At 55.3% G+C, this 25520-nt stretch overlaps 2 protein-coding genes across 2 annotated transcripts; one reads left to right on the top strand and one right to left on the bottom strand.

Annotated features, from left to right (window-relative positions):
* Positions 1–456: 456 nt before the first annotated feature.
* On the bottom strand, positions 457–10934 carry LOC119701526 (inner centromere protein-like). The gene is made up of 19 exons (XM_038138294.1): positions 10593–10934; positions 10361–10474; positions 8580–9262; positions 7547–7598; positions 7004–7037; positions 6680–6779; positions 6077–6164; positions 5452–5587; positions 5289–5381; positions 5167–5178; positions 4622–4731; positions 4382–4493; positions 3607–3702; positions 3256–3380; positions 2996–3074; positions 2102–2209; positions 1819–1905; positions 1094–1250; positions 457–750 (listed from the first exon to the last, which is right to left on the bottom strand). Exons 1-19 carry the CDS (start codon positions 10721–10723, stop codon positions 551–553), a joined length of 2517 nt encoding a protein of 838 aa, XP_037994222.1. The 5' UTR covers positions 10724–10934; the 3' UTR covers positions 457–550.
* A 350-nt stretch (positions 10935–11284) lies between these two features.
* Positions 11285–25391, top strand: LOC119701525 (inner centromere protein). The gene is made up of 17 exons (XM_038138293.1): positions 11285–11471; positions 11559–11669; positions 12189–12916; positions 14286–14337; positions 14503–14536; positions 15922–16000; positions 16468–16519; positions 17008–17125; positions 17207–17341; positions 19200–19309; positions 19658–19781; positions 20479–20601; positions 20794–20966; positions 21231–21321; positions 21839–21952; positions 23047–23206; positions 23646–25391. Exons 1-17 carry the CDS (start codon positions 11299–11301, stop codon positions 23858–23860), a joined length of 2592 nt encoding a protein of 863 aa, XP_037994221.1. The 5' UTR covers positions 11285–11298; the 3' UTR covers positions 23861–25391.
* The last annotated feature ends 129 nt before the right edge of the window (positions 25392–25520 follow it).

Below are 25520 nucleotides of genomic sequence, written 5' to 3'. Positions count from 1 at the left end.
CAGGATCCACAGCTGAGCCTGGACTTCCTTTTCCCTTTAGAAAAAAAGGGTGAGGAGGCATTAGCCACTGCTTAAATTGTCCAGGGAGGTTTTTCCAATGGCAGGAAGAAGATTCTGGCTCAGACTAAGATGAGGGCACAGGAATTGCTGGAAGAAAAGGAATTGCAGATAATTAAGACAGTATAGATAAATACATAAATACAGTAAATATATAAAAAAAACTCCATTATATTACAAAAACATTATGCTCTCAGTGATTTAAAAACCTGATCTTCCTTAAAGCAATTTCCAAGCTTCCTTGTACAAGGGAATATCCTAAGTGAATAGGAAATGAGGCAGACTAGGAAATGGCTCTGGTTGCAGACTAGTAACTGTGATTTCTGCAAGGCAAAAGGAACCGTCACCAAGGTATGGGGAAGGAGACACACCCAGCAAGTGCTGGACTTGAATAAACAACTTTATTTCTGTACAAAAGAAGAACGAAAACATAAAATTGTCAATACAGGGTAAGCAGAACACAGAGCCCGGGAACCACCTTGGCTGCCTCGGCTCAGCTCTGGAAGGTGCAGGAGGGGCCGCAGGAGGGGCCCGGCGGGGAGTGCCACACGGCCGAGCTCGTGCGCTTGAAGTAGCGGGGTTTGCTCTTGTAGAAGATGTCCTCCAGCTTGGGGCTGGGGATGGCCCCGAACAGCGCGTCCAGGTCCACCGGGTGGTAGTACTGGTGCACGATGGCCTGCTGGAGCGGCGCCCCTGCGGGAACAACGGGAACAGCACACGGCTGCAGGCCCGGCCTCGGCCCGCAGCACCGGCACTCCCCTCCCCTCCGAGATCCACCGGCAGGAGGGCTGGGACACGTCCCACTGCCACCACACCCCGCTTCTCCTCATGAGCTCACCCCTGGCCTCTCAGAGGACTCCGGTTTCCCCTCAGCCCATGAGTGCTCGCAGGAAGCAGTGCTGATGCCCTCAGCACACAGAGCTGGGAGCTGACAGAGGTGCATACACTCCTGGACTGCGCTTTGGGATGGCTCCAAGCAAGGCTGGAAAGCTCCAGAGCAGGAGGGAAAGGAAGCCAGCCCAGAGCTGGCACCTACCATCAGCCCAGGCAGGGATGGGCTTCCGAGGGTTGCTCTCATCATCTGTGGAGTCGTCGCTGTTCAGATCCAGCCCGTAGCTGTTCTCATTGGCTGGGGGCGATGCTGGTTCTCGAGCATCCTTCAGGGACTCGAGGCAGGATGTGGAGAGGGATTTCTGAAACCACAGAGAGCAGTGATGAGCAATGGGAACAGCACTCCCATGGCTGGGATGGCCACTGGGGCCCAAAAGTGCTCAAATCCTGAACCAACACAAAACTGTCACTGGGCTCCGTGCCTTGACACCTGCTCTTAACACTCCCTCCCCTCTTGTTTTCTGGGGACAAACTTGGGAAAGGCACACTGTGCACATGTCCCAGCACTCAACTCTCCACCTAAACCCTTTGCTTTTCCCTCGCTGGAGCTCTGACACAGCCACAGCAGATTCCCGGCAGAGACAGCGTTGCATCCCAGCTCCGAGCAGCCTTTCCTGCCGCCCTGCCCATGGAAGAAGGCTCCGCATCTGCAGCTGGCACAAGCCTGGCTGCCCAGGGCCTCTCCCACCGGGACGTGGCCTCAGGACCTGCCGCCCTCCCGTGGCCGCTTCCAGCATCTTTTCCGCCTCCAAACACTTGTTTTTCCAGCGGCTTCCCGGTGCCGAGTGCTGCGGTGGCTCCGAGCCGCGGGGGCCAAGCAGCCACAGCAGGCGGGGGCCAGCCGAGGGCTGTGCCGGGGCCAGGGCTCACCTTGACGGCTTTGTTCGGCCATGTCCCAGGGGCTGCCGGTGGAATGGGTTTTTTCTCCTCTCTCGGCTGCTGCTGACCATCAGCCTCCTGCAAGACATGGGAATGAAGTCATTCCTCACTCAGATTCTGACACAGAGCTGTGTTCTCGGCAGCTCTGGCAACATCCAGCCCTCAGCGCCTCTGTGGCTTCTTCTGCAGAAATAACCCCAAATCCAAGACTGCCACAGAAAGCCACTCCTGTTTCTGCTCAGGTCCAGCCTGGCTCTTGGGAGCCCACACTCACCCTCTCTGCTTGGAGCCAGACATTAAGAGCTGGGAAATAGGATTCTGGTGGCTCATATCTTTTCTCCAGCCCAGGCCCAAGAGGCAGCTTTTTGGGACTTTCTTTCCCCTAAAGAAGAGAAAAATAAATGAACTGCTGAAGTTCCTTTTTGACCCAAACCATTTCTCCCTAGAGTTTCCCCTCCTGGGCTGCTCAGCCATTTTCTCCTGCCTGGAACAGCTTTGCCAGACTCATTCTGGCCCTGCTGCTGGCAGCACAGGAAGGATTCAGACCTTAAATTAAATTTATATAGCACAAAAGAGTCCAAGTGCCAGGGACTGAGGGAAGGAGTGCAGCAGGAGCCCACACAGGAGGAAGAATTGATCCTGAAGAGGAAGAACCATTTGGGGCATTGATTTTTCACTAATGAAGCAATGAATTTAAGAGTAGAGAGTGAAAGCAAATGTTAATGCGATATTTCAAGACCAACAACCCTGACTTAAAGCCCCGGTGTTCTTTGTGTGAGTGCAAATGAAGCGACACAGAGCCACGCGGCACCCGAGGTTTGGGGGTCACATCCTTTGGGCACAATGAGGAAATGTGGCAGTAAAACATTAATCAATCTCTAATTTCCACACTGGTTTCAGGATCAGTGAATGCTCTTTGAGGTGTTCTTCCAAGGGCCGTTTCATGATTGTCACCATCCCATGACAGGGCTGAGGGCTCGCCTGTGAGCCAGGGAACCCCCAGCCCTTGGCTTGTTCCAGCACCTCTGTACAACAACAATCATTAGTTTTATTGTATTTGAGCCTCTAAACAACATCCCAGCAACACAGCACTTGGAAAACACCTGATGCTGAGCCCAGCCTGTGTGCTTTATGTAGAGAGGCAGCTCCCAGAACACTCCAACCCCACCTTGGTGGCCTTGCCAGCCAATGCTGCTGGCTCCTGCTGTGCTTGGGGGGGCTTCTCCTTCCCTCGCTGCTTGGGATACCTGGGGGAAAAGAAATAATTTAGAGAAGGACACATGCCTAGCTGTCCCTCACCCTCTCACAGCCTCCTGCTCCTGCCCCTGCAGTGTCCAGGCAGCCCCAGAGCCCTGGTGCAACATCACATTTACATCCACTGCTTCCCCATGGCCAATTCCCTGCCCCAGGACAGGCACCAGCTCACACCTCTCCTTCGCTTGCCCCAGCTGTTTCTGCTCCAGAAGGTTCTTCAGTTCCAAAACTGTTTTCGCTCTTTCCTTCACTTCATCCTCTCTTCTTTTCTGCAGTGGTTCTTGCTGCTCATTTTCCTCCTGAAGAAACAAGAGGAAAAGCCTGCAAGGCTCCAGCAGCTGGAACATTTCTCCCTTGTGTCCCAAGCATACATCAGCTGCCTGGACAGAGATCTGGCAGCACAGACCCCAAAATCCCTGCAGAAGCAGGCAGTGACCTGTCCCTATCCCACCAGCCACACCAATGCAGCAGGTCCCTGCTGTCCCTGTCCTTTTCCATGTGCAGGAGGGCCTGAGTTGCTCTTACCCCTCTCAGGGCTTTCTGCTTCCGTGCCTCCGCTTCCCCGTGTTTCTTGGACCCTTTCCTCTTGCTCCGCTCCTCTGCCACCTTCTCTTCCCTCACCTGTGAGATGTGCAACTGGGAAAGCCACAGCTGTCAGCCCCACTGCTCCAAGGACACACTTCACAGCCTTGGAGGGAGGTCTGGAGCTCGGGATATCCCAGATCCCAAGGAGACCGAGGGCCCAGCAGTGGGTGTGCGTTTGTCCACTTAGGGTTTGGGAAGGGCTGAAGGAACACGACTCCTTGTTTTCCAAAGCTGATCTTTCAGAGATCCCTTCAGTCCAGCCCAAAATGAGCAGCCAGGCCTCACCCCGAGGCTGCCTGGGCTCTGGGGCGTCAGGCACAGCTCCCTCAGCCCTTCACAGCCGTAACACAGCAGCTGCACCGGCACGTGGCCACCAGGGCAGCCTGCCCCCTGAAAAAGGCCAGGTCAGGCTCTGAAACCCAAACCTGACCCAAATGCACCCTGTACTGAGTCACAAACTCCAGTCCAAGCGCGTGGGCCAGGTGAGACTGTCACCTGCAGGGCTGTGCCCAGGGCAGGCAGGGGCTGCCACATTCCCTGAACGCAGAGCAGCACGAACAGGGCCTGTCCCAACAGGAATGTGCAGAGGGATGGAGAACAAAAGCCTTCTCTTGTCAGAAGGAATTCTGGCATGCATGGAGCTTGCCAGTACCCTGCTCACACCTCCTGGTCTCACAGCTCTCGGAGAGGCCCAAAGCCCACTCAGCCTTCTCACCTTCTCATCACTCTGCAGGATCTTCTGCTCCATCCGCTTTTTCTTCTTCTCCTCCATCTGTTCCGCACGCTCTCGAGCCTGCAGGGCCTTCCTCAGGCGCTCTTCCCTCTTCCTGGGCAGCATGGGGGCAAGAGGGGCCCGTCAGCCCTGCCTGCTCCCAGGGTGCTCATTCCAAGTGGGAAGCACAAGGCAAGTCTGTGCTGACCAAGGAAAGAGCAGGGGCAAAGGAGCCCAACTCACTGCTTCATTTCTGCCTGACGCTGTCTCTTCTCCTCCTCCACTTTCTTCTTCCTCTGTTCCTCAGCCTCCTGCTTCTTCCGGAGGTTCTCCAGTCTCTGCCTCTCCTTCTCCTGAAGGGAGAAGAGTTGAGACTGTACCAGGTGCTGGGGGCTGTGTCTCCCCTCAGGCAGCCTGGTACACACAGTCACTGCTGGAGTCATTCACTGGGATAGGGAGACAACACATATTTGGCAACAGGGATTATCCAAAGCAAGCAGAAGTACAAGGAAAAACCTCAGTCCTTCAGCTGCAGAGAACATCTTTAGAAAAGAACAGCACATCCCTGCTGTACGTGACCACCTGTCCCAGGAGGCAGGAAAATGGTGGACAGGAAGCACAGTGCAGCATGGCTCAGAGGCCAGAAGCTCCCAGCAGTTCCCAGCAGAACACACCTGCACAGAGATGCTGTCACCTCACCACTGCTGTGGCCAGAGGGCTGATGGACATTGGCATGAGGGGACAGCGTGGTCAGCGTGTCAGCCCCACGGATAAGGTGTCATACTTACAACAAAGTCTCCCTGCAGAGAAAAGACACAAAAAACACAATTAAAGGTTTGGAAGGAACACCAGAACTCCCCTTCCCAGAACATGCAGCCCATTCTCCTCCCACCCGTCAGACATGACGCACCTTCAGGTGGGACCGGGTGGGAGTGTTGCGCTTGATGAAGTCCTTGATGCCACCCCCTTGTCCCTGCAGGAAGTTCTTCAGTGGCCTGACAGCCTGAGGGGAGAGAGGGAGGGAGTTCAGGGCCTGCCTGGGACAGGGGGCACAGGGCTGTGGCACCACTCACCTTGCTGGCAGGAGAGGGGGATGCTGGAGCCTGGCTTGCCAAGGTCTTGTGCTTCTCATCCAAAGGGGAAAGGACCCGGCCCCCTGTCTGCTGCCCGTGCCACAGGACACCCAGGGCTTGCTTGCAGCCTTTCATCCTGGTGGCATCAGCAGGAGGGACATGAAGTGGCTGTCACACTCTCCAGAGGGATTTACTGGCTATTACATCTTTCTCCCAAAACCTCCCCAGCAACACACAGCGAGGAGACACATCAGATATTCCAGGAGTCAGGTCAGGTATTCCTGACACTCACAACAGGCAAAAATAACCAGGTCAGTCACTTGCGCCTCAGGAGCCCTTGAAGTCACCTCCCAGCTCTGAGCTAACTGTGCTAGGGCACCTCTGCTGGTTTGTGCAGGACCTCAGGTCCTCCTCCCCATGCCAGGCCCAAAGAGGGCTCCAAAAGCCACGAGGGACTGCCAAGACACAGCATCTGGCCAAAGGAGATTTCAGAGCTGCTGGAAGTTAGGAGAGGAAGGCAGGGAAAGAAGCTCCCCCACCCCTTTTTAGCACAAATGACTTAAAGTGCTAAACCCGAGTCCTTCCAGACCCCTGGCTCATCCCTGCTCCTTGCAGGGTCTCCTACCACATGCGGGAGGAACTCTCCAGGGGCTTGGCACAGTGGGGCTGTTCCTGGCTCTTCTGGGGTTCACTGCTGGGATTTACATGGCTTCCTGTGGAGAAACCTGCAGTCAGGGCCATGTGTGCAGCACCCAACTCCCTCCTGGGAGTCTTCCCTCTATTCCAGCTCCAGCTGCTTGTCACATTCTCCAGTTCACAGGGAACAAACCCCCCAGCCCCCAATTCCTCCTTCTTGCTCAGAGGCACAGAAAATAATCAGGACCTCTAAATCATCACATAATGCAAACCCAGAGGGAAAGGACATGACACTCCAAGAGACTCCAGCTCCAGGAGCTCCTTCCTAAGTGTCCCCAGTCTCTTGTTGTACAGACTGAAGCTGGACAGGGCAGTGTTTGCCTCACAGCATGGAGGCATTGACAAGTCCTTCCCCACCTAACTGAGGCCTCACCTCTTCAGGAGGTCCAAACCTCACCTGGAAAACTTGACTGTCAGAAATGGCTGAGTTTCAATACAAACCCCTTATTTCCCAGGAATGCTTCCCACTGACCCCGAGGTCTGTGTGTTCTCAGGGTTTCATGCAAGGAAAGCAAGACCACCTAGAAGTTACCTGCAGCATTCCCTGCCTGCTGCTCCAGAGGGGACAGGTGCTGTGCAGGAGGGCTGGCAGCTCGGGGACTTGTGCTTGGAACAAGGACATCTCCAGGAGCCTGCAGGGAAAGAGGACAAGCACTCCCTTGGCACAGCTGCTCCAAAGAACAAGGCTACCAGGGACCTGCTGCCCTGGAAAAGCCAGCTGCTTGCTCAGGTGGGGTCTGCTTCCCTCCCAGTGAGGGCTGTGCCGGCTCATTTTGGGACATCAGCATCCAGTGAAGACGTTAGCAAAGGTGCAGGAAGGCATCCACACAGTCTGAGGTTGTTCCTTGGAACTCACCTTTTCCCTCGGGGAACTTGGCTTCAGCTCAGACCTGTGAAGGAAAAGCTATTTAAATAATTTAAATTCTCTCTGAAGGCGAGTTACAGGTGATGGAAGCAGCACATGGGACTCAAGGAAGGTGCAGGTTCCTAAGCACATCCAGAGGCTGCTCCAGCCAGGCACATCAAGGTTGGGCTGTAAATTCCTCTGTCCCACCGTGCTGCTGAACACCCATAACCACCTTAGGCCCCAGTAGCAGCAAAGGAGGGGACTCTGACAGCCTTGGGCTGTCCCTTCCCCAGAGCAGACCTGACTGGCCACCAGCATTCCAGGGCTTGTGGCAGCCAAGAATTCCAGAAACCCCAAGACACACCACCGGCCACCACAGTGAGGGACTTAGTCTCACCGTGCCTGAACAGCACAACCTGCAATCTCACCCAGCCCCAGGTGACAGCAACACCCTAGCAGTCCCTGACAAAACCTGTGACAGAAAAGCCACCCAAAGTGTCCCCACAGGGAATGCTGGGATCCCTTCCCATCTGCCTTACATGGCAGCCTCACCTTGTGCTGCTGGTCACATCTTCTTCCACAAAAGCCTCCAAGGAGCTCTGACCTGCAGAGGAAAGCCCAAGAGGAGCTGGGGATTTCACTCCCAGGCTCCCAACAGCCGCAGGGTGCATGTGGAAGAGCTCAGGCTTCCTCCCAGGAACATGGATTGTTCTGCTTTCCCCACCAGCACCACACCTCCCTCGAGTGCCACTGAATCTGGAGTGGGCTGGGGAGGCAGAGCACCGAGGCAGCAGCTCTGCTGCCTGCAGCCTGCTCCAGCTGCCTGTGTCACAGCCAGCATTCCCAGGCCATTGGCTGCAGCTCCTGCCTCCCTGCACGCTCTGGTGCAGGGATCCAGGGGGTTTGGGCTGATTCCAGGCTCATTCCACCCCCCCATCACACCCCTTCGCTTCAAGTGTTATAACAAATGCCTGGATACAGCGTGACTCAAGGCTGACAAAGCTGAATTCCAGGGGCCTCCATGCTCCAACCGCAGCCCATTTGCCTGCAGCAGCAATGGTTTTGGAAAGCCCAAACAGCCAAACCCTGTCAGGAGCAGCAGGAATAGCTGATACAAGGGATTCAGAGCTACTAGGAATAGCCTGGGCTTCGTAACACTTGTTCCTCTGGTGACACAGCTAGTTTGAGTCTCTTCTATCCTTGCCCAAAAAAGCATTTGAGCTCCTCTGCCCATTGCAGCCTAACTTCAGGGCTGCACTTTCAGCCTTATTGATTTTTTGGAGAGCCGGCAGATGCCATAAATTAAAGCCCTTCCCCAGGGAATGCAGCATTCTCTCCCAATCCAAAGGCACACATGGCTGGAACCAGCCTGGCCACTCTCTCCCTCTCACAATTGTGCTTTTCGCCCATTCCCAACCTGTGCACCCCAACTCCACCTGCCCTCCCCCAGCCTTCACCTGCTGCAGCAACGCCCTGGCTTGAAGCTGCACCCCAGGAGCCCACAAGGAGACTTGGGGGAGCTGGAGGCAGGGAAGAGCTGCTCCACAGCGCTCCAACCCCACATGGAAGCAGTACAGGGACTCACAGCTCACTCTGCTGGAGGCCGAGGAGGATTCTCGAGCCGCTGCCTTCCTGGCCCTGCTGATGGATCTGCGGATCATGTTCTCCCTCCTGCTGGCCAGGGAGCACTTTTCTGCCAGGGAAGCCCTTTGGCTCTTGCAGGGGGCACCCAGCCCGCTCCGGCGGCGCGGCCTGGATTTTCGTGCTGCACTTTTACCGGGGGAGTCTTGGAAGAGCAGAGACTCGAGGCCTTGAGGAGATCCATCTCCTTGGAGTGCAGCAAGATCACCATTCTGAGCGGCCTTGGGAGTGGAGGTGCTGGCTCTCCTGAGGTCCTGCTCTCCATCCCTTCCTGGCTGTTCAGCCAGGATCCCAGGGACACCAGGGATGTCCTGGAACTTGGCCGCTACGTCCACCTCAGGCAGCTGCTCCCCCAAAACTGCTGGAGGGGCTGCATCACCCCCAGCAGCAGCCTGGGGACACTCCTGACAATCCACATCTGCCATGGGAACATGTGATTCCACAGGCTGCTTCCCGGGCAGAGCTGGGAGCTGGGGTGGGATGCCAGCCCGAGATCCCGGAGCACAGCCGGGCACGGACACATCCTGCCCCTCACAGCCAGGGCTCTGGGGCTGCTCCTGGCTCAGGCACTGCTGGGAGTTCAGGCTGGAAGACTGCAGCTTGACACCGCTCCTCCTTCTGGATAACCTTAAAGGAAAAGAATTTTGAAGGAAACGATGAAGGAGTCGTCCACTCCCAAGTAAGTTTTGGAGGGAAAAGCAGATGGGGTACAAGTGAAGCTGCTGCTGCTTCTCCACTGCACCATTCCCCCTCAGAGCCCATCCTATCCCTGGGGAGAGGCACGTGGACGCAGCCCAGATGGGAGCTCACACACAAGGGCTGTGCAGAGCCAGGTGTGGAGAAATGGCAGTGGGAAAGGTGTGTTTAGCCCTACGACAAGAGCTGCGCTTAAACCCTGCCCTGGGAGCAGCACGTGGCAGAGGACAGCACCCAGAGAGGGACACACGGTGCGTCACCTTCCTGCTGACAGGCCTGGCTGCATCAGCAGCACTTCCCAAACCAAGTTTGCAAGAGGGAAAACACCAACAGCAGTTAGCTGGGCTGCTCCCCTGGAGAAGGCATGACCTGAGCACCCGGAGCAGGGCCGGAGCTCTCCCCGCTCCGATCCGCAGCGCTGCTTTTCCTGCTCTCCCTGCACGCACACAAACCTCCCACGCTCCCGCTATTCCTGATGCTCTCCCCACCCTCCATGTCTGCTTCCTGACAGTCTCCCACCTCTAACTCTTCCTCCTGTGGGCTTCTCACCACAGTTATCACGATTTTAGTGCCCTAAAACACCAATGGATCAGGTTTGGGCAGCTTTAAAAGTGGCGTGGGCTCTGAGCAAATCACTTGGAACTTCCACTTCAGTCCCTCCATAAATCCTTGGGAGTCTCCCTGCCTGCCAACTCAGACATGGTGCTGGCAAGATATCCCTTTCCTAAGTTTTCCAGGCACTGACACAGAGGCTAAGGGAGTGAACACCAGGAGCAGCAACCTCAGGCCAAAAGCCAACCCCAGTGAGACAAAACCCAAATGTAAACAGACAAGGAAATCGAGTTTTTATTATTCTTTAACCATAGCCAGAAAAAAAAAATTGAAGGAAAGCAGCCAACTTTATCCCAAACTCACCAGAATCAAAGTGAGCAATCCCAAGGTGCCCCTTTGATAAGTCAGGGAACGCACGCAGTGTTTTGTTTCATCCAAACACCATGAGGCGGAGCCAGCGCAAGCTGACCCACCTACCTCCTCCTGCCCAGCTCCTTGTTTTCATCCCTCATCCAGGAGGACTGCCTTTTCCTGAGCTTCCTCCTCTGCGACGGCGTTTTGGGTAAGAGCATGGGCTCATCCCTGAAGCTGCTGTGAGGCAGAAGAGGCAGAGCGCAGATTGCATCCCCCGCTGCCCACATCAGGCCTCCCCAGCCCCCCGACACCCAGCTGGTGCGGCACAGCCGAGTCCCCTCAGGGCAGCCCTTACCTCTTGAGCATCCTCATGCCCTGCTCCTCCACCTCCCGCAGCCAGGCCAGGCGCTTGTGCCGGGCGTCGGAGAGGAAGCGGCACAGCCTCTGCCCGCACACTTCCAGCAGCTGCTGGGGACCCTCCGCCATGGCCTCGCCTGCGACGCAGCGGGAGAGAACAAGGCTGGGGGGCAGCCAGGACACCCCGCAATGTGGGACACAGAGACACCGGCGGAGTATGAACACAGGCCGGGGCACAGGTGTGGGGGGAGCCCTCCCAAGCTCCCCGGACCCCGCAGAACGCCGGCTCGCCGCCCGAGCAGAGCCGCCCCTCCGGCTGCTGCCGCCGCCGCCGCCTCGCCCGCTCACCACACCCTCACAGCGTGGCCCGGCCCTTCCCACCCCGAGGTTATGCCCGGCCTCCGCCAATCACAGCGCACGCCTCCCAATCTCCGGAGTTTTATTGGCTAATTTGCCCGTCCATCACCCCTAGCTTTTAAAGTCAACGGCCTGTGGCCCCGCCTCCCCAAGCCCCGCCTTCTGAGCCGAGTCCTCCAGGAGCATAGAGACGGGCAAGCAGAGCGGCGCCGAGTGCGAGCCCTTCCCTCGGCGGCCAATGGGAAGGGCGGGCCGTGGGGGGCGGCGGGCGGTGATTGGCTGCGGCCGGGGGGCGGGGCCGCGTTTGAACGGCGTGCCGCGCGCGCGCGGCCGTTGGCGCTGGAGCGATGGCGGCGAGGGCGGCCGCGGCGGCCATGGGGCCAGCGGCGGTCGCGGCGCGGACCATGGAGCTGCCCTCAGAGGGCGACCGGCGCCTGGCCCAGTTCCTGCGGCAGGTGGACGAGACCGATATGGTGTGGCTGGATGAAATCTACGAGGAGGCGGTCAAGATGTTTGTCAGGTACCCGCATCCCGCTCCCCGCTAGGCCCCGGCCCGTACCGGCTGCCCTTGGCTCTGATCCCGCCTTGATCTCCCCTTCCTCTCTAGCAACTACAGCGAGGAGCTCGAGCTGATGCCCAAGACGCCGTCGCAGAAGAAACGGCAGCGGAGGAAGCGGCTGTCGGCCTTACAGGAGGAGCAGGAGCCCGGCAGGAAGCGGTGAGGGGCGGCGGGAGCGGGGATCGGGGAGCCCCGTTCGGGATGGGCTGCGGAAAGGGGGAGCGCAGAGAGTGTCCTCGGGGCCTAGAGAAGGGAGGGAGCCCGTACGAGGCTGAACAGACCTGCTGCCGAGGGTTCGGGGAAACAATGCCCTCCTCGGAGGATGTCCTGGTGATGCCCTGCTTTGTCCGGCGGGAGTTCCCCTTCCTTCGCCCCGCTGGTGTTAAAGATCTGGTCTGACCGTGTGTCTGGGGCACTCTCGGCCGAAGAACACTGGATTTCGATTCTCACGAGAAGTGCTTTTACTGTTGCCTGGTTCTGTGTCCCCGTGTCTCTGTCTATTATCTTTCTGCTTTAAAGCCATTGCATCCCTTAAACGCTGTCTGCATTAGCTGCTTTGTGCAGCTCTCTGTCTCCTGGGCCCATCCCAGGTGTTTTGGCTCCGTGTGTGTGTGCATGGAAGGACTTGGGGCTGTTCCCGACTCCTGTTCCCATCTCACCCACTGTTCCTGTGATCAGCCTCTCCAGGAGGAGGAATGGCAGCAGCAGACCTTCCGTGCGATCTTCTCAGCGCCTCAAGAACAAAGAAAACCTGGAACTCAGCAGGGCCGAGGCCAAGGAAGACTCTCCACCACAGCGTGTGACGCGATCCCGGGCTGCGGCCTGTGCCAGAAGCTCCAAGGTGGTTCCTGAGACCCCTTCTGCCCTGCAGGCAGCAGGGAAGGATCCCTGGGTGGAAGCTGACCGCGTTGGTACTGCAGTGCCTCTCCAGAGGAGCGGAGCAGAGCTGCTGCCCACGAGCTCAGGGAGCGCCTCTCCCGAGGAACACGGTGCTCCCAAACCACCGCTGGCGCCCACGGCCCCTGAGCTGGTGGTGCCCTGCACTCCCGAGGCCAGCCGGGCCGTGCCCGAGCCACAGCCAGCGGGGACAGCCAATGTCACCGTCACCCTGAGCCCAGGGGCTGAACTGAAGGAGGGTGATGGCTCCCCACGGGAACACAGCTGGGCTCAGGAGCCCTCCCAGCCCCTGGGGAGCAGCCCGGGGACTCCCACCGGCTCCAGGCTCAGCCGGCGCTCCGTGCGCCGCAGCCTGATGGGGAAAACCTCCCTGAGCCGCAGAACCTCCCTGGCAGAGAAATACTCCCTGGCCAGCAAGAGGGAGAGCATGATCCGGGCATCCACCGCCCGGGCAGCGGGCAAGAAGAGGGCGGCTCAGAAGAGATCCGTGTCCTCCAGCTCTGTGGATGGTGAGTTTGGGTGTCATGGGGGGGATTCTGCTTGCTGGGTCTGCAGGGTGGAGGTGGTAGCTGAGCTTCCTGGGCTAGACAGGCTGCAGTTCCTCATGGAAGTCCTCCCTGGCTTTCTGGAGCCCCCCCCCCCCCCCCCCGTGAGTACAGGAACGCAGGTAACTGAATTCAGCCTTGTAAATCACCTGGGAGGTCAGCCTCAGTGTCTCTGGTTCAATGTATCTTTAATCATTGCTGATTTGCTGTGAGAAGTCGTTAATCCTGGAATCCCAGGATGGTTCCATTGGAAGGACCTTAAAGATTACCCAGGTCACTCCAAGCCCCATCTAACCTGGCCTTGGATGCTTCCAGACATGGGGCAGCCGCAGCTCCTCTGGTCTGCTGCTCTTCCCATTTCTGTCCGGACAGCTGGCAAAGCTGAGAAGGATTTGGGGAGCCAAAAGGGATGATGGATTCTCCTAAAGCCCTTCCTGTTTCCTGCAAGGTGAAATTCCCACCAGTTACCTTCTCCTTAGCAGGATCCGGCTGCCGGTTCTAGAGTTTGTTTGAGAAGGGGATTTCGAGGCTGGACTTTGTAGATTAAAAGTCTCCCACAATTTTACAGTTGGTTGTAGAGGCAGATTTAGGCTAGGACAGTCTCATCTAAACTGCTGGAATTATTAAACACACAAGCTGGAGAGAGACTCTTCATCAGGAACTGGTGTGACAGGACAGGGGGAAACAGGTTCAAACTGAAAAAGGGGAAATTTAGATGGGATATATGGAGAGAATTCCACCATTTGAGGGAGGCAAGGTCCTGGCACGTGTTGATGGAGAAGCTGTGGCTGCTCTATGCCTGGAAGTGTCCAAGGCCAGGTTGGACAGAGCTTGGAGCAAGCTGGGCTAGTGCAAGGTGTCCCTGTCCAAGGCAGGGGGTGGGACTAGATGAGCTTTAAGGTCCTTTCCCACCCCAAGCAGTCTCTGGTTGTTTGATTTTGTGGTTATTCATGGCAGGTTCTGGCTGGGACAGAGCTCCTGAGCTCAGTGCAGCAGAGCCAGCTGGAATGCTGTCTTGGGAAGCAGCTTTCCCACTGTAAATAAGTCTGGCTGTAACTGCTATTGATGTCCAGTCAGGTCCCTGCAGATAAGCCCAAGGCCCAGTAATGCCAGCTCATGGAATATCACCCTGAGCTCATCCATAATTGAAAGCTGCTTTCCTGCACTGGAGCTGCTGGCCGTGTTCCTGCAGTGCCACCTGGGTGTGCTCCCGTGCCCCGCCCTGCCCCAGGGCAGCACAAACCCTTCTGCAGTGTCTGGAGCTCCTTGTCCCACCAGATCCTTGGCTGCACCCCAGCCTTACAGCTCAGGTGTGTTTTTTCCTCTCCCACAGCCTCCAGCTCCATAAGTGTGCCAGAGGATGAGGAAACCGTTGTCAGAACTGGGTGAGAATGCTCTGTTATTTATTTATTCATTTATTTATTTATTTATTCTCACTTCCCTGCTCGCAGGACTTTTCCACTGCCATTCTTGGTGTGAAATCCAAGCGGCTTCCCAGTTTCCTCAGTTTTGCTAAGCACATCTCCTTTTGTCTTTCTTTTTTTTCCTAGGCCTCCTCCTGGACCCTCCACCCCCTCCAAGCTGGTAAGACTTGGACAGGGATTAAAAGCATTTGTGCCTGTGTGGATTTGGGAGAAAAATGTGTGGAATTACACTTTATTGGGAAATTTGGGAGCTCTGGCTGTGGATTGCCAGAGTTTGTAACCTGTAGCAGTGAGTGAGGAGGGCACAGAGCATCTGGCTTAGAGGTGCACGAGCCCATCCGAGCCTCTGTGGTTCTGCCACTCAGACTAGGGCAAGCCTTAATCACAACATTTCAGAACCAGCAAAACCAAAACCAGCAATGTTTTCTTTGGGAAATGACTCGTGACCCATGGCTTTGGGTGCAGGTGCTCTGTCAGAAGGGTGTTACAGGCTCGGATGCTTGCCAAGATTCTCTGACTTTGCTCTGTCGTTTTCCTAAATCTGTTGAAATTGTTGCACACAACCCTGAGCCTGACCTCGGGGTTGAGTCCTGCTTGGCTCTTCCTTCTTAACCTCTTGCTAGAGATCGTGGTGTGAAGATTCAGTCCTCAGTCTTTACAGATTAAAAAACCTTACAGTTCAGGGAAGTTTGGTTCAGCTGGTGCCATGGTTTGCACACTGTACTTTTAAAGCTTCTTTTGACCTTTTGATCAGTCCTGCAGGTAGTTCAACGCTTGTTAGTTTGGACACACATGGAAATTTGGGAATATTTTTGAGGTCAACGCCTTTCCCTCCACAATCCTCACTGAGGAAGTAATCCTGGGATCATGTCAGTGTTTTGTTCAGAGTGAATTTCAGTGAGCAGAGCCTGAATTAATGGAGCAAAGCAGTGACCTGAAGCACTTGTGAAAACATGGAGAGCTGTTATGAGAGTGCAGAAACTCAAAGTCAGTTTTTCTAGGCCCTGCAGAAGCAATTGGGGAGGATGAATTCTCCATCACTCCCTTTTCTTCTCTTCCCAGTGCAGCGCTGTGGAGTGCTGACCAGGAGGTAATGCTGGTGCTGCTAGGAGAGAGCAATTCCAGAACCACAACCCATTATCCTAGCAGAGCCTAAGTGCAGAGGCAGAGCAGCGATGGGCATCCCATAACAAACAGATAAATCATGGAAATGAGCCATTCGCCTGCTGTCTCCAGGCTCCCCACTCGGCGCTGCTCAGGGAAATGGGCACGCTGGCTCTGGCCAGAGCTCCAGCAGCACAGATTTACAGCTTGGAAGGCTCCTGGCCTTAATAGTTGATGAGCTGGTTGAGTTTAAGCAGCGCAGATGCTCGTGTTAATGTCCCTGCCTCTCCTGATGGTGCAGCACCCAGACCTTTGCCAAGAGCTGGTTTGGCATTCCCTGGTAGCGCTGCTGTCCGTACCCGTGTCAGAACCCCCCCACGATCTGAACCAGGAGCAGTTTCCATGTGTGACTGTCCTGAAAACCCTTTGCTTTTCCCACAGGATTTCCAAAACCCTCGGATGTCTCTTCGCTCCCACACAGTCAGCAAACACGGGCAGCCCCAGGAGGAGAACAGCAGTGGTAATTCCAGAGGGTTTGGGGGCAGCACTTTGGGAAGTTATCATTTTGGGAGGCTGGCTGGGAAGCTGGAAAGATTGACTGGTTAATTTGAGAGCTCAGTTTGAAAGATTAATTAATGTTTGATGAGCAGGGATTTGTTTCAGACAATTAGCAGTGAGAAAACTCTGTGCTGGAGTTATTTCCATCCTGGCAAGCACATGGAGATGGTTATAATGAGGCTGGAGGGTTGTGGGAGGCCCAGCTGAGCTCTGTTGCTGAAGCTGTGCAGAACCCAGACAGCTTTGGGCAGCTCTGCTTTGTCTGGAGTTTCCAGGTGGGAGCGGTGCCATGTGAGCCAGGTCCTGCTGTGCCCACTCATGCAGGTGGCTTTGCTGTTCCTTGAGCTGCTACATCCCTTCTCTGCTGTCAAACATGTGCTGGGGGGATTTTTTCCTGCTAGAACTCACTGTGTAACTGTTCTCTTTCAGAAAACAACTTAAATAAGAAGGGGGAGACCCTGGAGCCACCCCAGAGTGCCAGGTATGTCCTGGTTGGAAGTGTCTTGGGCAGGCTGTGGTCCTGTTCCAAACAGGTTCAGTGCTGGGATGTTGTTCACTGGCCTTCGGTATTTGTGAAATGTTGGCAATTAAGTTTTTCCTGCTTCCGTGATTCTGTGATTTAATTTTTATTTTCTATTACATTAGGATTTTATTTATTGGCTTACTGTGCATGCACGATCTTGGAATCACAGACTGATTTGGGTTGGGAGGGACATTAAAGCCCATCCAGTGCCACCCCCTGCCCTAGGCAAGGACACCTTCAACTGTCCCAGGTTGCTCCAAGCTCTGTCCGACCTGGCCTTGGACACTTCCAGGGGTGGGGCAGCCACAGCTTCTCAGGGCCGCCTGTGCCATGGTCTGCCCACACTGGAATCTCTCTCACGCCCAGGATAGTTTATGGCCCTTTCCTGCCTGCCTTGGAGGCAGGAGGAGGATTTGCCTGGTGTGATGGCCTGTGCTATCTCACAGGAGGAAGCCGAGCTACAAGAGAGCCGTGGATGAGCGCTACGACCACCAGCAGGCAGAGGAGGGAGGGCTGTCTCCTCTCAGGAAGAAGACCCCATCCCCAGTCCTCCCAGCCAGCAAGGTGAGATCCTCGTAACCCTGGACTGCCTCACCACGACCCTTTTTTACTCATCCCACTCACACTTTGCTGTTCCTCCCGCAGGTGGCACGCCCGTTCAAAACGTTCCTGCACACCGTGCAGAAGAACCAGCTCCTCATGACACCGAGCTCTGTGGGGAGGAACGGAGTCATAAAATCCTTCATCAGGTACAACACCCCTCTCCAGGCTGATCCCAAGGTAAGAGGAGGCTCTGCTCTAAGCCAGTACATGGTGGTTTCACTAAGTGCCTAACTTAAAGTGCAGCTATGAGAGGAGCTTTGCAACCCATTTGAAACAGAGTGATTTGAAGTGGTCTGTTTACACTTAAATAAATCAAATTGGGGTTAGTCGGCTTGAAGAATTCCAATTTGAGCTCCAAGCTTTATACCTGCATCGTTCCCCTGAGCTATTGGCAAGTAACAGTCAGAGATGGAAACTGGGAAACAGAAATTGAGTGGATTGTGGATGTTGAGCTGTATTGATAACTGAAGCCAGGTCTCCTTTTCTAAGGTCTGGCCTGATCCCAGGTCTCCTTTCTAGGACTTCTCTCATGAGTGAGATTGAGCAAATACCTCTTAAATTCAAACTTTGGAGGTTTTCCAAACCCTTGAGGCAGGAGAAAACATCAGGCTGTCCTGGATGTAGGGCCAGTCAGACAACTGCTGGTGTCCAGCTCGAGCAGGCATCACTATCACTCTTGGGACCAGCAGCACACCTTGGCTGGCTGCAGGCAGGTGCTTCTGCACTACCCCAGGGAGCTTTCCAAGGCTCTGGTTTTCCAAGCCAGGAGCAGTTTGGGAGGGAGGGATTTGAGAGCTGGTTCTAGACAAGGGCGTAGCTTCCTGGATTCACTCAGAGCTGCGCTGGAAGCTGTGTGCCAAGCAGGAATTGCTCATACTCCTGATACCCAACAACTCACCTGCAAAGTAGGCAGCTCTGGGGCTGGTTCCCCCTTGCGGGAGAGGGAGAAGGAGGGGGGCAGGATGCAGGAATTGGTATTCCTGCATCTAGCAGCCTATTGGCAGAGCTTCCTAGAGCTCTGCTCAGAGGCTGGCTGTGCTCCAGCAGGTCAGGGAAGGCCACTGGGAAGCAGTGAAAGATTCCAGCTTCAATCTCACTGAGCCCCTGCTGATGTTAGTGTCAGTACTACAAAGGAGTTAATAGGATGAGAAAAGAGTCTTGTGGCTAGAGAGTGCTTCCTCTGCTGCTGTCAGTTCGTGGAATGATTTAGGTTTCATTCCAGTGCAGGCAGCTCCCCCTCGGGAGTTTTTCCATGTGGGAGCTAAACATAACGAAATAGCAGCAGAGCAGTAAGATATAATTGTTAGTTTTATATTAACCAGTTTGGATGCTGACTGCACCAAGCATTTACAGCATGGAGCCCAGTGGAAGCATTCCCATGGATAATGCCCGTGCTGATCTGTGGGTTTGTGCTGAGACCGGGCCTGCTTTGGTGTGGAGTGGGTCGATGTCAGTCCATTTGCTGTGGTTGTAGTGGTGGCTGGATCTTGCTCCCCTGGCTGACAGCATGCCTAGGCTGGGTCAGGAGAACGAGGAGAAAGCTCCTGGTTCTGGCTGGAGCAGGCTGGGAGCTCTCGGAGTGCTCGTGGTTCACCAGCAGAGCGAGCCTGGTGGGAGGCGCCGGCGCCAGCAGGAGCTCAAGGTGTTTCCTGGAGCTCCATCTGTCCCCGCGCTCGCCGCAGGAAGCGGGAGCCGTGCCAGGCATTAGCGCTGCTCGGTGGCTCCTTTGCACCAAAAGAAAGCACGGGGCTGGCTGCCTGCAGTCCCTGAGGATGCTGCCCGGGCTTCCAGAGCTGATGCTCCTGGTTCAACACTCCAGTTTCTCCTCTTGCTCCCTGAGGTTCACACCGGTGTTTTCCTTGCCCGTGACCATTCATGACCAGGTCACAGGCCGCCTGAGCTCTCTGCTCCAGGGCTGTCACCATCCCACATTCCTGCCCGCAGCTCCTCGCTGTCACCTCTGGGCCCTTGCCCAAGTGGCTGAGGTGGGAAAGAGCGCTGGCCACCGGGTACAATGACATTCAATTCCCCTCAGGAAAAGGAGAGGCAGAAGCTGGAGACTCTGCGGAAGAAGCAAGAAGCTGAGCAGCTGAGAAGGCAAAAGATGGAGGAGGAGAAGAAACGGCGACTCGGAGAGGCGAAGCTGTGAGTGCATGTGGTCACACTGCTCTCGGCCACCTGTAGGTTCCTGTGTCCAGGTGTTTTGTCTTGCAGGAACTGTGCAAGCAGCAGAAACTCCTGTGGACACAGGCAGTGTTTGTCCTTGGGGTATCCCTGGAATGCTGATACAAAGCATTGACTGTCCTGGCTGCCCACTGGTGCAGCTTTTTGTCTTGACTCCCCACTTTCTGACAGAGCTTAAGCATGGCTGGTGCTTAAATGAATGTGGAATTTGGGCCACTGAATTTCCTGCTGTGTCTTTTTGGCCTTGTGCTGAGCTGGGGGGGAGCTCACCTGGCTGGAACACGACGCTGAGCCGGGCTGTGTCCTCAGGAAGCGCGAGGAACGCCTGCGCAAGGTGCTGCAAGCCCGGGAGCGGGCGGAGGAGATGGAGAAGGAGAGGAGGAGGAGGAAGATCGAGCAGAAGATTGCGCTGTTTGATGAGAAGACCGAGAAGGTACGGCCCCTGCAGAGCTTTTTTAGGACAAGCAGTAGCCACTGAGGCAGCTGGCACCACAGAAATGTGTTCTCTGGAAAGAAGGGCACGGAGGCTGCTTGGATTCTAGAGGCTGAACCGTAGAGTAATTGAATAAAGAACTTTCCAGAGCCTTGATGATCCTAGGGACAGCCTTTCTCTGGCTACAGCAAATGGCAGCTGAACTCCTGTTTTTCTATAATCAGGAATCTAAATGAGCTTTATTAATGCTCTGGTAGATGGGAGAAGGGCTTGCAGTAGATAAAGGTGGCCTAATGGCCACGAGGTTTTATTTGCTGCTTTTCCCAGCTGAATAATTGATAGCTGGACAGGGGAAAGCAAACATCCTTCCTCCAGAGCCTTCCTCAGATCCCACACTTCCAGGGAATTTGTGCAGGGGCCTAGTGGTCATTTGTCTGCATTAATTAATCCCAGCTGCCTGTCTGATTGCATGGCTCTGAGGTTATGTTCCAATGGCTTTGTGGGACTGGATGTGTAAACCCCAGGATGGGGTCAGCTCTTCCCGGGAAGATGCAAAACAAGGTCATTGCCCTAAATATGACCTTTTTTAAACAGAGCCCAGGCCCTCTTGGTTGCTGAGGGAAAAGGGGGGAGGGTTTGCCCTGTGAGGGGTCCTGCTGTGCTGTCCTACCTGAGACTGGGTCTGTGTGTGCTCCAGGTGCGGGAAGAAAGGCTGGCAGAGGAGAAGATCAAGAAGAGGGTGGCTGCCAGGAAAATGGAGGAAGCTGAGGCCCGGCGCAGACAAGAGGAGGAGGCCAGGAGACAAAGAGTTTTGCAGCAGGTGTGTGTGTGGGCCTGTTCTGTCCCACGGGCAGAGCTGGACGGGGGATCCGCCTGCCTTGGGCACTGGGAATTTACCCCTGAGACATTTCCCTGCTGTGTAGCGATGGGGATTTGGGTCAAGTGAGAAGTTCCTGGTGTTTCCCCTGGAGCCTGCTCCTGCCGGGTGAGTGACTCCTGCCTGGGCTTACAGGAGGAGGAGGAGCGGCGGCGCAGGGAGCTGATGCAGAAGAAGAGGGAAGAGGAGCAGGAGCGTGCCCGGAAGATCGCTGAGCAGAGGCAGGCAGAACAGGAGCGGGAGAGACAGTTGGCTGCAGAGAGAGAACTGGAGAGGAAGAGGGAGCAGGAGCGGATCCAGGCAGAAAAGTAAGGCAAAATCCCCGTTTATGTACCAAGTTCTGGGATGGGATTGAAGTGCAGCCAGAGCAGAGGGCAAGAGTGGAAGGCTGGAGCAGCAGGGAGCTGCAGTGACCTGGCAGCACAGCTCTGGACTGTTGCTGTGCTGAGCTTCCAAGGAGGAACTCCGGGCTCAGGGGTGTCAGGAGTGTGGTGGGGAGTGCCTGAAGAGCTGTGAGCGAGGGAGGGCCCTGGTGTGGTTCTGGGAGTGAGGGGCTGTGCTGTGCTTCCCAGGCTCCGGGAGCAGCAGGAGAAGGCTGCCCGCCTGCAGAAGGAGGAAGCAGCTGCTAAGGAGCGGCTCCGGATGGAGATGGAGAAGAAGGAGGTAAGTGGCTGATTTTTGGGAAGGGATAGAGCCACACAGTGTGGCCTCAGCAGCTGTTGCTGTTGCAGCAGCTCAGCTGGGATGCTGTGGGGAGCCCTGAAGACCTTCAGGGGCCCTTGTGAGCAGGAAGTCAGACTTGTGTGGCACTGTTACGGTACCATGGGGAGACTTGGCCTCTAAAAATACTGTTTACTAGTCTAGAAGGAGGCCAAGATCAGTAGCACAGACTTCTGCAGGTGGTCAGCTGGTTTCTGGCTTTTATAGCCTCAAGATAAAGTCAGCAGCAAGTTTTCCAAGGTGGGAACCCTGGCTTTGTCAGGGAAAGGCAGCTGATGCTCTGGCATGGGGGTCAGTGTGTTTGTGCCCTTCTGAGGAAGCTGCACCATGTCCCAAGTGCTCCTCAGCAGCACAGGGAGCAGCAATAATGCAGTGCCTGACTATTTTGCCTGCCACAAAGATGGGTGGCTGGGTTGGCAGTGTGGTCCCTAAGGGTAATCCCGTGGGTGTCGCTTGGCAGAGGGAGCAGCAGATGCTGGCAGAGAAGAAGAGGAAGGAGGAAGAGCAGAAGAAACTGTCAGAGGAGCAAAAGGCCAAAGACAATGCCCGGGCACCACTCCAGGAGAACAAAGAGGTAACTGGGGATGAGTCCTTAGGGGTGACAGCAGAGTTTAGTCCCAGCACTGACCCACTCTTGCCTTGGGCAGTTCCACCCTCTGCTTTTATCTGCCTTTTCTATAACACAGGAATTCTTTAAATCCTGGTTGTCTAGGGTTGACTGTGCATATTTCAATGACAGAGGGAAGGGAAGCAGGAGAGATTGGGCAGGGTTCCTGGCTGTGGGTAAGACAGCAACAGTTGGAGCTGTCTTAAGTGCCTCTTAAATACGGGAAGGACCTCAGGGGCAGAAAGTGCTGGGTTTTATTTCGGGTCAAATTTGGGAACAACCACAAGGCGGCAGCAGAGCCTGTGGAATGGTGGTGGTTTGGCTCGGGAGAATCCTGAGGGCGTGTGTGTTCGTGTCCTGAACATTGACAGCCAACAGGAGGCTCTTGTCTCCTTGCAATGCTCAGAATCCTAATCTTTAAGTGCAGGACCAGTGGGTGGGAGTTAATGTCACTGGACACAAAGCCATGAAGGGGGTCTCTGCTGGGGAAGGACAACTGTGTCCAACTCTCCAGAGACTCATTTCCTGATTGAAAATAGAATTTCTGCTGAAAAATGCCAGTTGAAAAAACCTGAAATTTGCACTTGAAGGTTTTCTCCTGCCCTTACACTTTCTGCCCGTGCAGCTCCCATTAGTGTGAGCTGAATTTGGCTGAGCTGGTGGGCAGGTTCTCTGTACAGTAATTAGCAGTTTTATATCATTAATCAAGTTGGGTTGCAGAGTGTTTAAAGCATGTGACTCTGCTCCAGCGACATAAAACCTCCAGCTAACCTTGGCTTGGCTGGAGCTCTGTTCTGTTAGACCCATTAGATTAATCTACTGCCGTGTGCTCATGCCACAGATGGCAAATTAATCAGCCTAATTAAACAGGAGAAGGCCATGCACAGCCATCATTGGGTCACAACTTTGGAACTTGGGTCAAGCTCTCGGGTCCCAAGTTGAGACCTGCCAGACTCCGGGTTTGCTATGAGAGCAGGGATGGGGACAAGCTGGTGCTGCTGTAGCTTGGAGCCTGATGGTGCTGCTGCATCCAACACCTGTGGAATGTATTTCCCTTCTAGAACTCCTCTGCCTGCAACTCGTACGAGATGACTCCACAGAGCAGGAAGGAATTCAAGGTGCCTTTGGCAAGCTCCAACGACTACGGGATGGACTTGAACAGCGACGACTCGACAGATGACGAGAGCCAGCCGCGCAAGCCCGTCCCTGCCTGGGCCACTGGTATGTGTGTGGAGGGGGATGTGTGTGTCCAGGACCCCCAGCAGACTGTGGGAGCTGCTGTGGGGTTTTGTCCAGTTCCTCCTGCCTGGAGGAGTTTAAAGTATCCAGCATGACGTGAGTACTGCTGTGTCCAAGACTGGGCAGGGGCTTGGAGCAACCTGGTCTAGTGGAAGGTGTCCCTGCCCATGGCAGGGTGTTGGAACTTAGATGAGTTTTAAAATCCCTTCCAACTCAAACCATTCCATGATTCTATGTGGAATGTGGAATTGGGGGCTCCTCCACCACCTGGGGATCTTGTCACAACGTGATGGGGGACAAATACACTGCTAAGCTGCCTTGGAGTGCTGAGAGATGAACAGAGCGGGGACACGCCACATACAACAGCCTACACAGCAATCCCAAGTAACAAAATTAACGCGAGCCTCATCTGTTCCTGCAGGGAATCTGCTCAGCCAGGCTGTGATCCGGCAGTACTACAACCCCCCGGACGTGGACGCGCTGTTCGGGGCCATCCCCAGCCCCAAGCTGGAGGACATCTTCTACAAGAACAAACCCCGCTACTTCAAGCGCACGAGCTCGGCCGTGTGGCACTCCCCGCCCACCGTGGCAGCCAAGCCAGCCCTGGGGCTGCCCTGCGGCCTCAAGAAGCCCTGAGGTGAGCGTGGGTGTGCAGCAGGTGTGCCTTCCTGTCTCCAGGTGAGGAAGGAGTCACTCTTCACTTTAAGTATTTAGGTTCTAGCATTGAATAAATGGCAGCTTTTCCTGGGTTCCTGCGCCTCGGTTTGCGGGGCTGGTTTCTGTCAGGCCGAGCCACGAGGCGCTGCCCCGGGAAGTGCCTCTCTTGTACTCTTAGCTCGGAGCTGGCATGGACTCAGACCTTCAGCGGGTGAGGGGTGTCACCTGAAGCTGTGGGATCCCCCCTGTCTGTCACACAGGCCTGTCAGGCCCTGCCCTTCCTCAGTTGTACGTCTGTGCTGCCCTCGAGGCCAGTGCCAGCCAGGGACCACTGCACCGGGGCACAGTCCGGCCTGCTCCACTGCTCTTCTCAGGAAGGTCTTCCCAGGTGTGCTCTTCATCTCCTGCAATCCCAAAGGGATTCGTCGCTCTGTTCCCCACCTGTGTGGTGGTGTCCATCAGCTGGGCGTGGCTGACGTTGGCACAGCTGGGGCAGGAACATTGTGAGGGTCTCAGTGACCTTCTGCCAGCTGTGGAGAGATGTGACCAAGGTGTGACCATGTCCCCGAGGACCTGCAGGTGTGTGAGCCAGCTCTAGGCCTTGATAGGAGAAACTCTGCAAGGGTTTTGGCAGATTTTTTTTTTTGTTTCTCAGTGAAATTCCATCTGCGAGGCCAGATGGGATTGGAGAGGATGTTTTTAACCTTAATCCCTCTTGTTCACCCTTGGCTGTGGCTCAGCATCAGCTCGTTGTCTCGGCCTGTTTAGCACTTCCTGTTTAGTGAGCCGCCGCTAACCGGACTCTGGCCAACCCCATTTCATTGAACCAAAAATTCCAGCTCAGCCTTCCCATTCCAGGAGTCCGTGGTGGTTTAGTCATTCCTTCTGCACCCAGCCCAGCCCTGTACAACAAACCCCTGTAGATACTGTGCTTTGTGTGAGGGGACACAATCCTGTCTGTGTGTCTGTAGCCAACGCGCTGTTTGCCAGCGAATGTTCTTCAAAAGAAACAAAATATTAAATTTTGGTTTTAAATTAAATACAAAAAGTTTTGTATTTAAATACACTGGTGTCTGTATGCTGGGGCTGCTCTGTATGTGCAGATCTGTATCTGTGGAGTGTCTGTGCTGCTGGGGTTGCTCTGTAGATCCATTGCAGTCTGTATCCATGGAGTGCCTGTGTTTCCATTGCCTGTCCTGTGCATCCAGGTCTGTATCTGCGCGATTTCTTGTACAAAAGCTTCTGAGTCGGCCAAACACTGTTGGATAAAGCGAGTTTAATCATCTCTGGGCTCCTCTCAGCTTTTTGTTACAGAAATTGAGGGTTTGGAGTCTGTCTCTTTTGTGACGATTCCTTGAGGCAAGAATGTCCTGTCTGGGGAGAACTTCTGATCTCCTACGGAAGATCTGAGTCCCTGGTGGTTCACCAGCACTTTGTAGCATCCATGGAGGCTTTTGATTTTTAAGGCTGATTTTTGGAGGCTGATTTTTAAGGTTTGGGGCCCTCGTGGTTGAGGGTCCATTGGGGACATCGCTCAGTGCCCAGACCCTGTCCCTGTGCTGTCAGCCCAGCTGCAGGTGGGACCCATCCTGTGTGCAGGGCCAGCTCCCGCCCCCAGGCACAGACAGGGACACAAGAG

This window comes from Motacilla alba, chromosome 5, assembly GCF_015832195.1.
Source record: "Motacilla alba alba isolate MOTALB_02 chromosome 5, Motacilla_alba_V1.0_pri, whole genome shotgun sequence".
In the NCBI taxonomy this organism is placed as follows: Eukaryota; Metazoa; Chordata; class Aves; order Passeriformes; family Motacillidae; genus Motacilla; species Motacilla alba.
The sequence above is the reverse complement of the archived record's forward strand: the minus strand, read 5'-3'. Positions and strand labels throughout refer to the sequence as shown.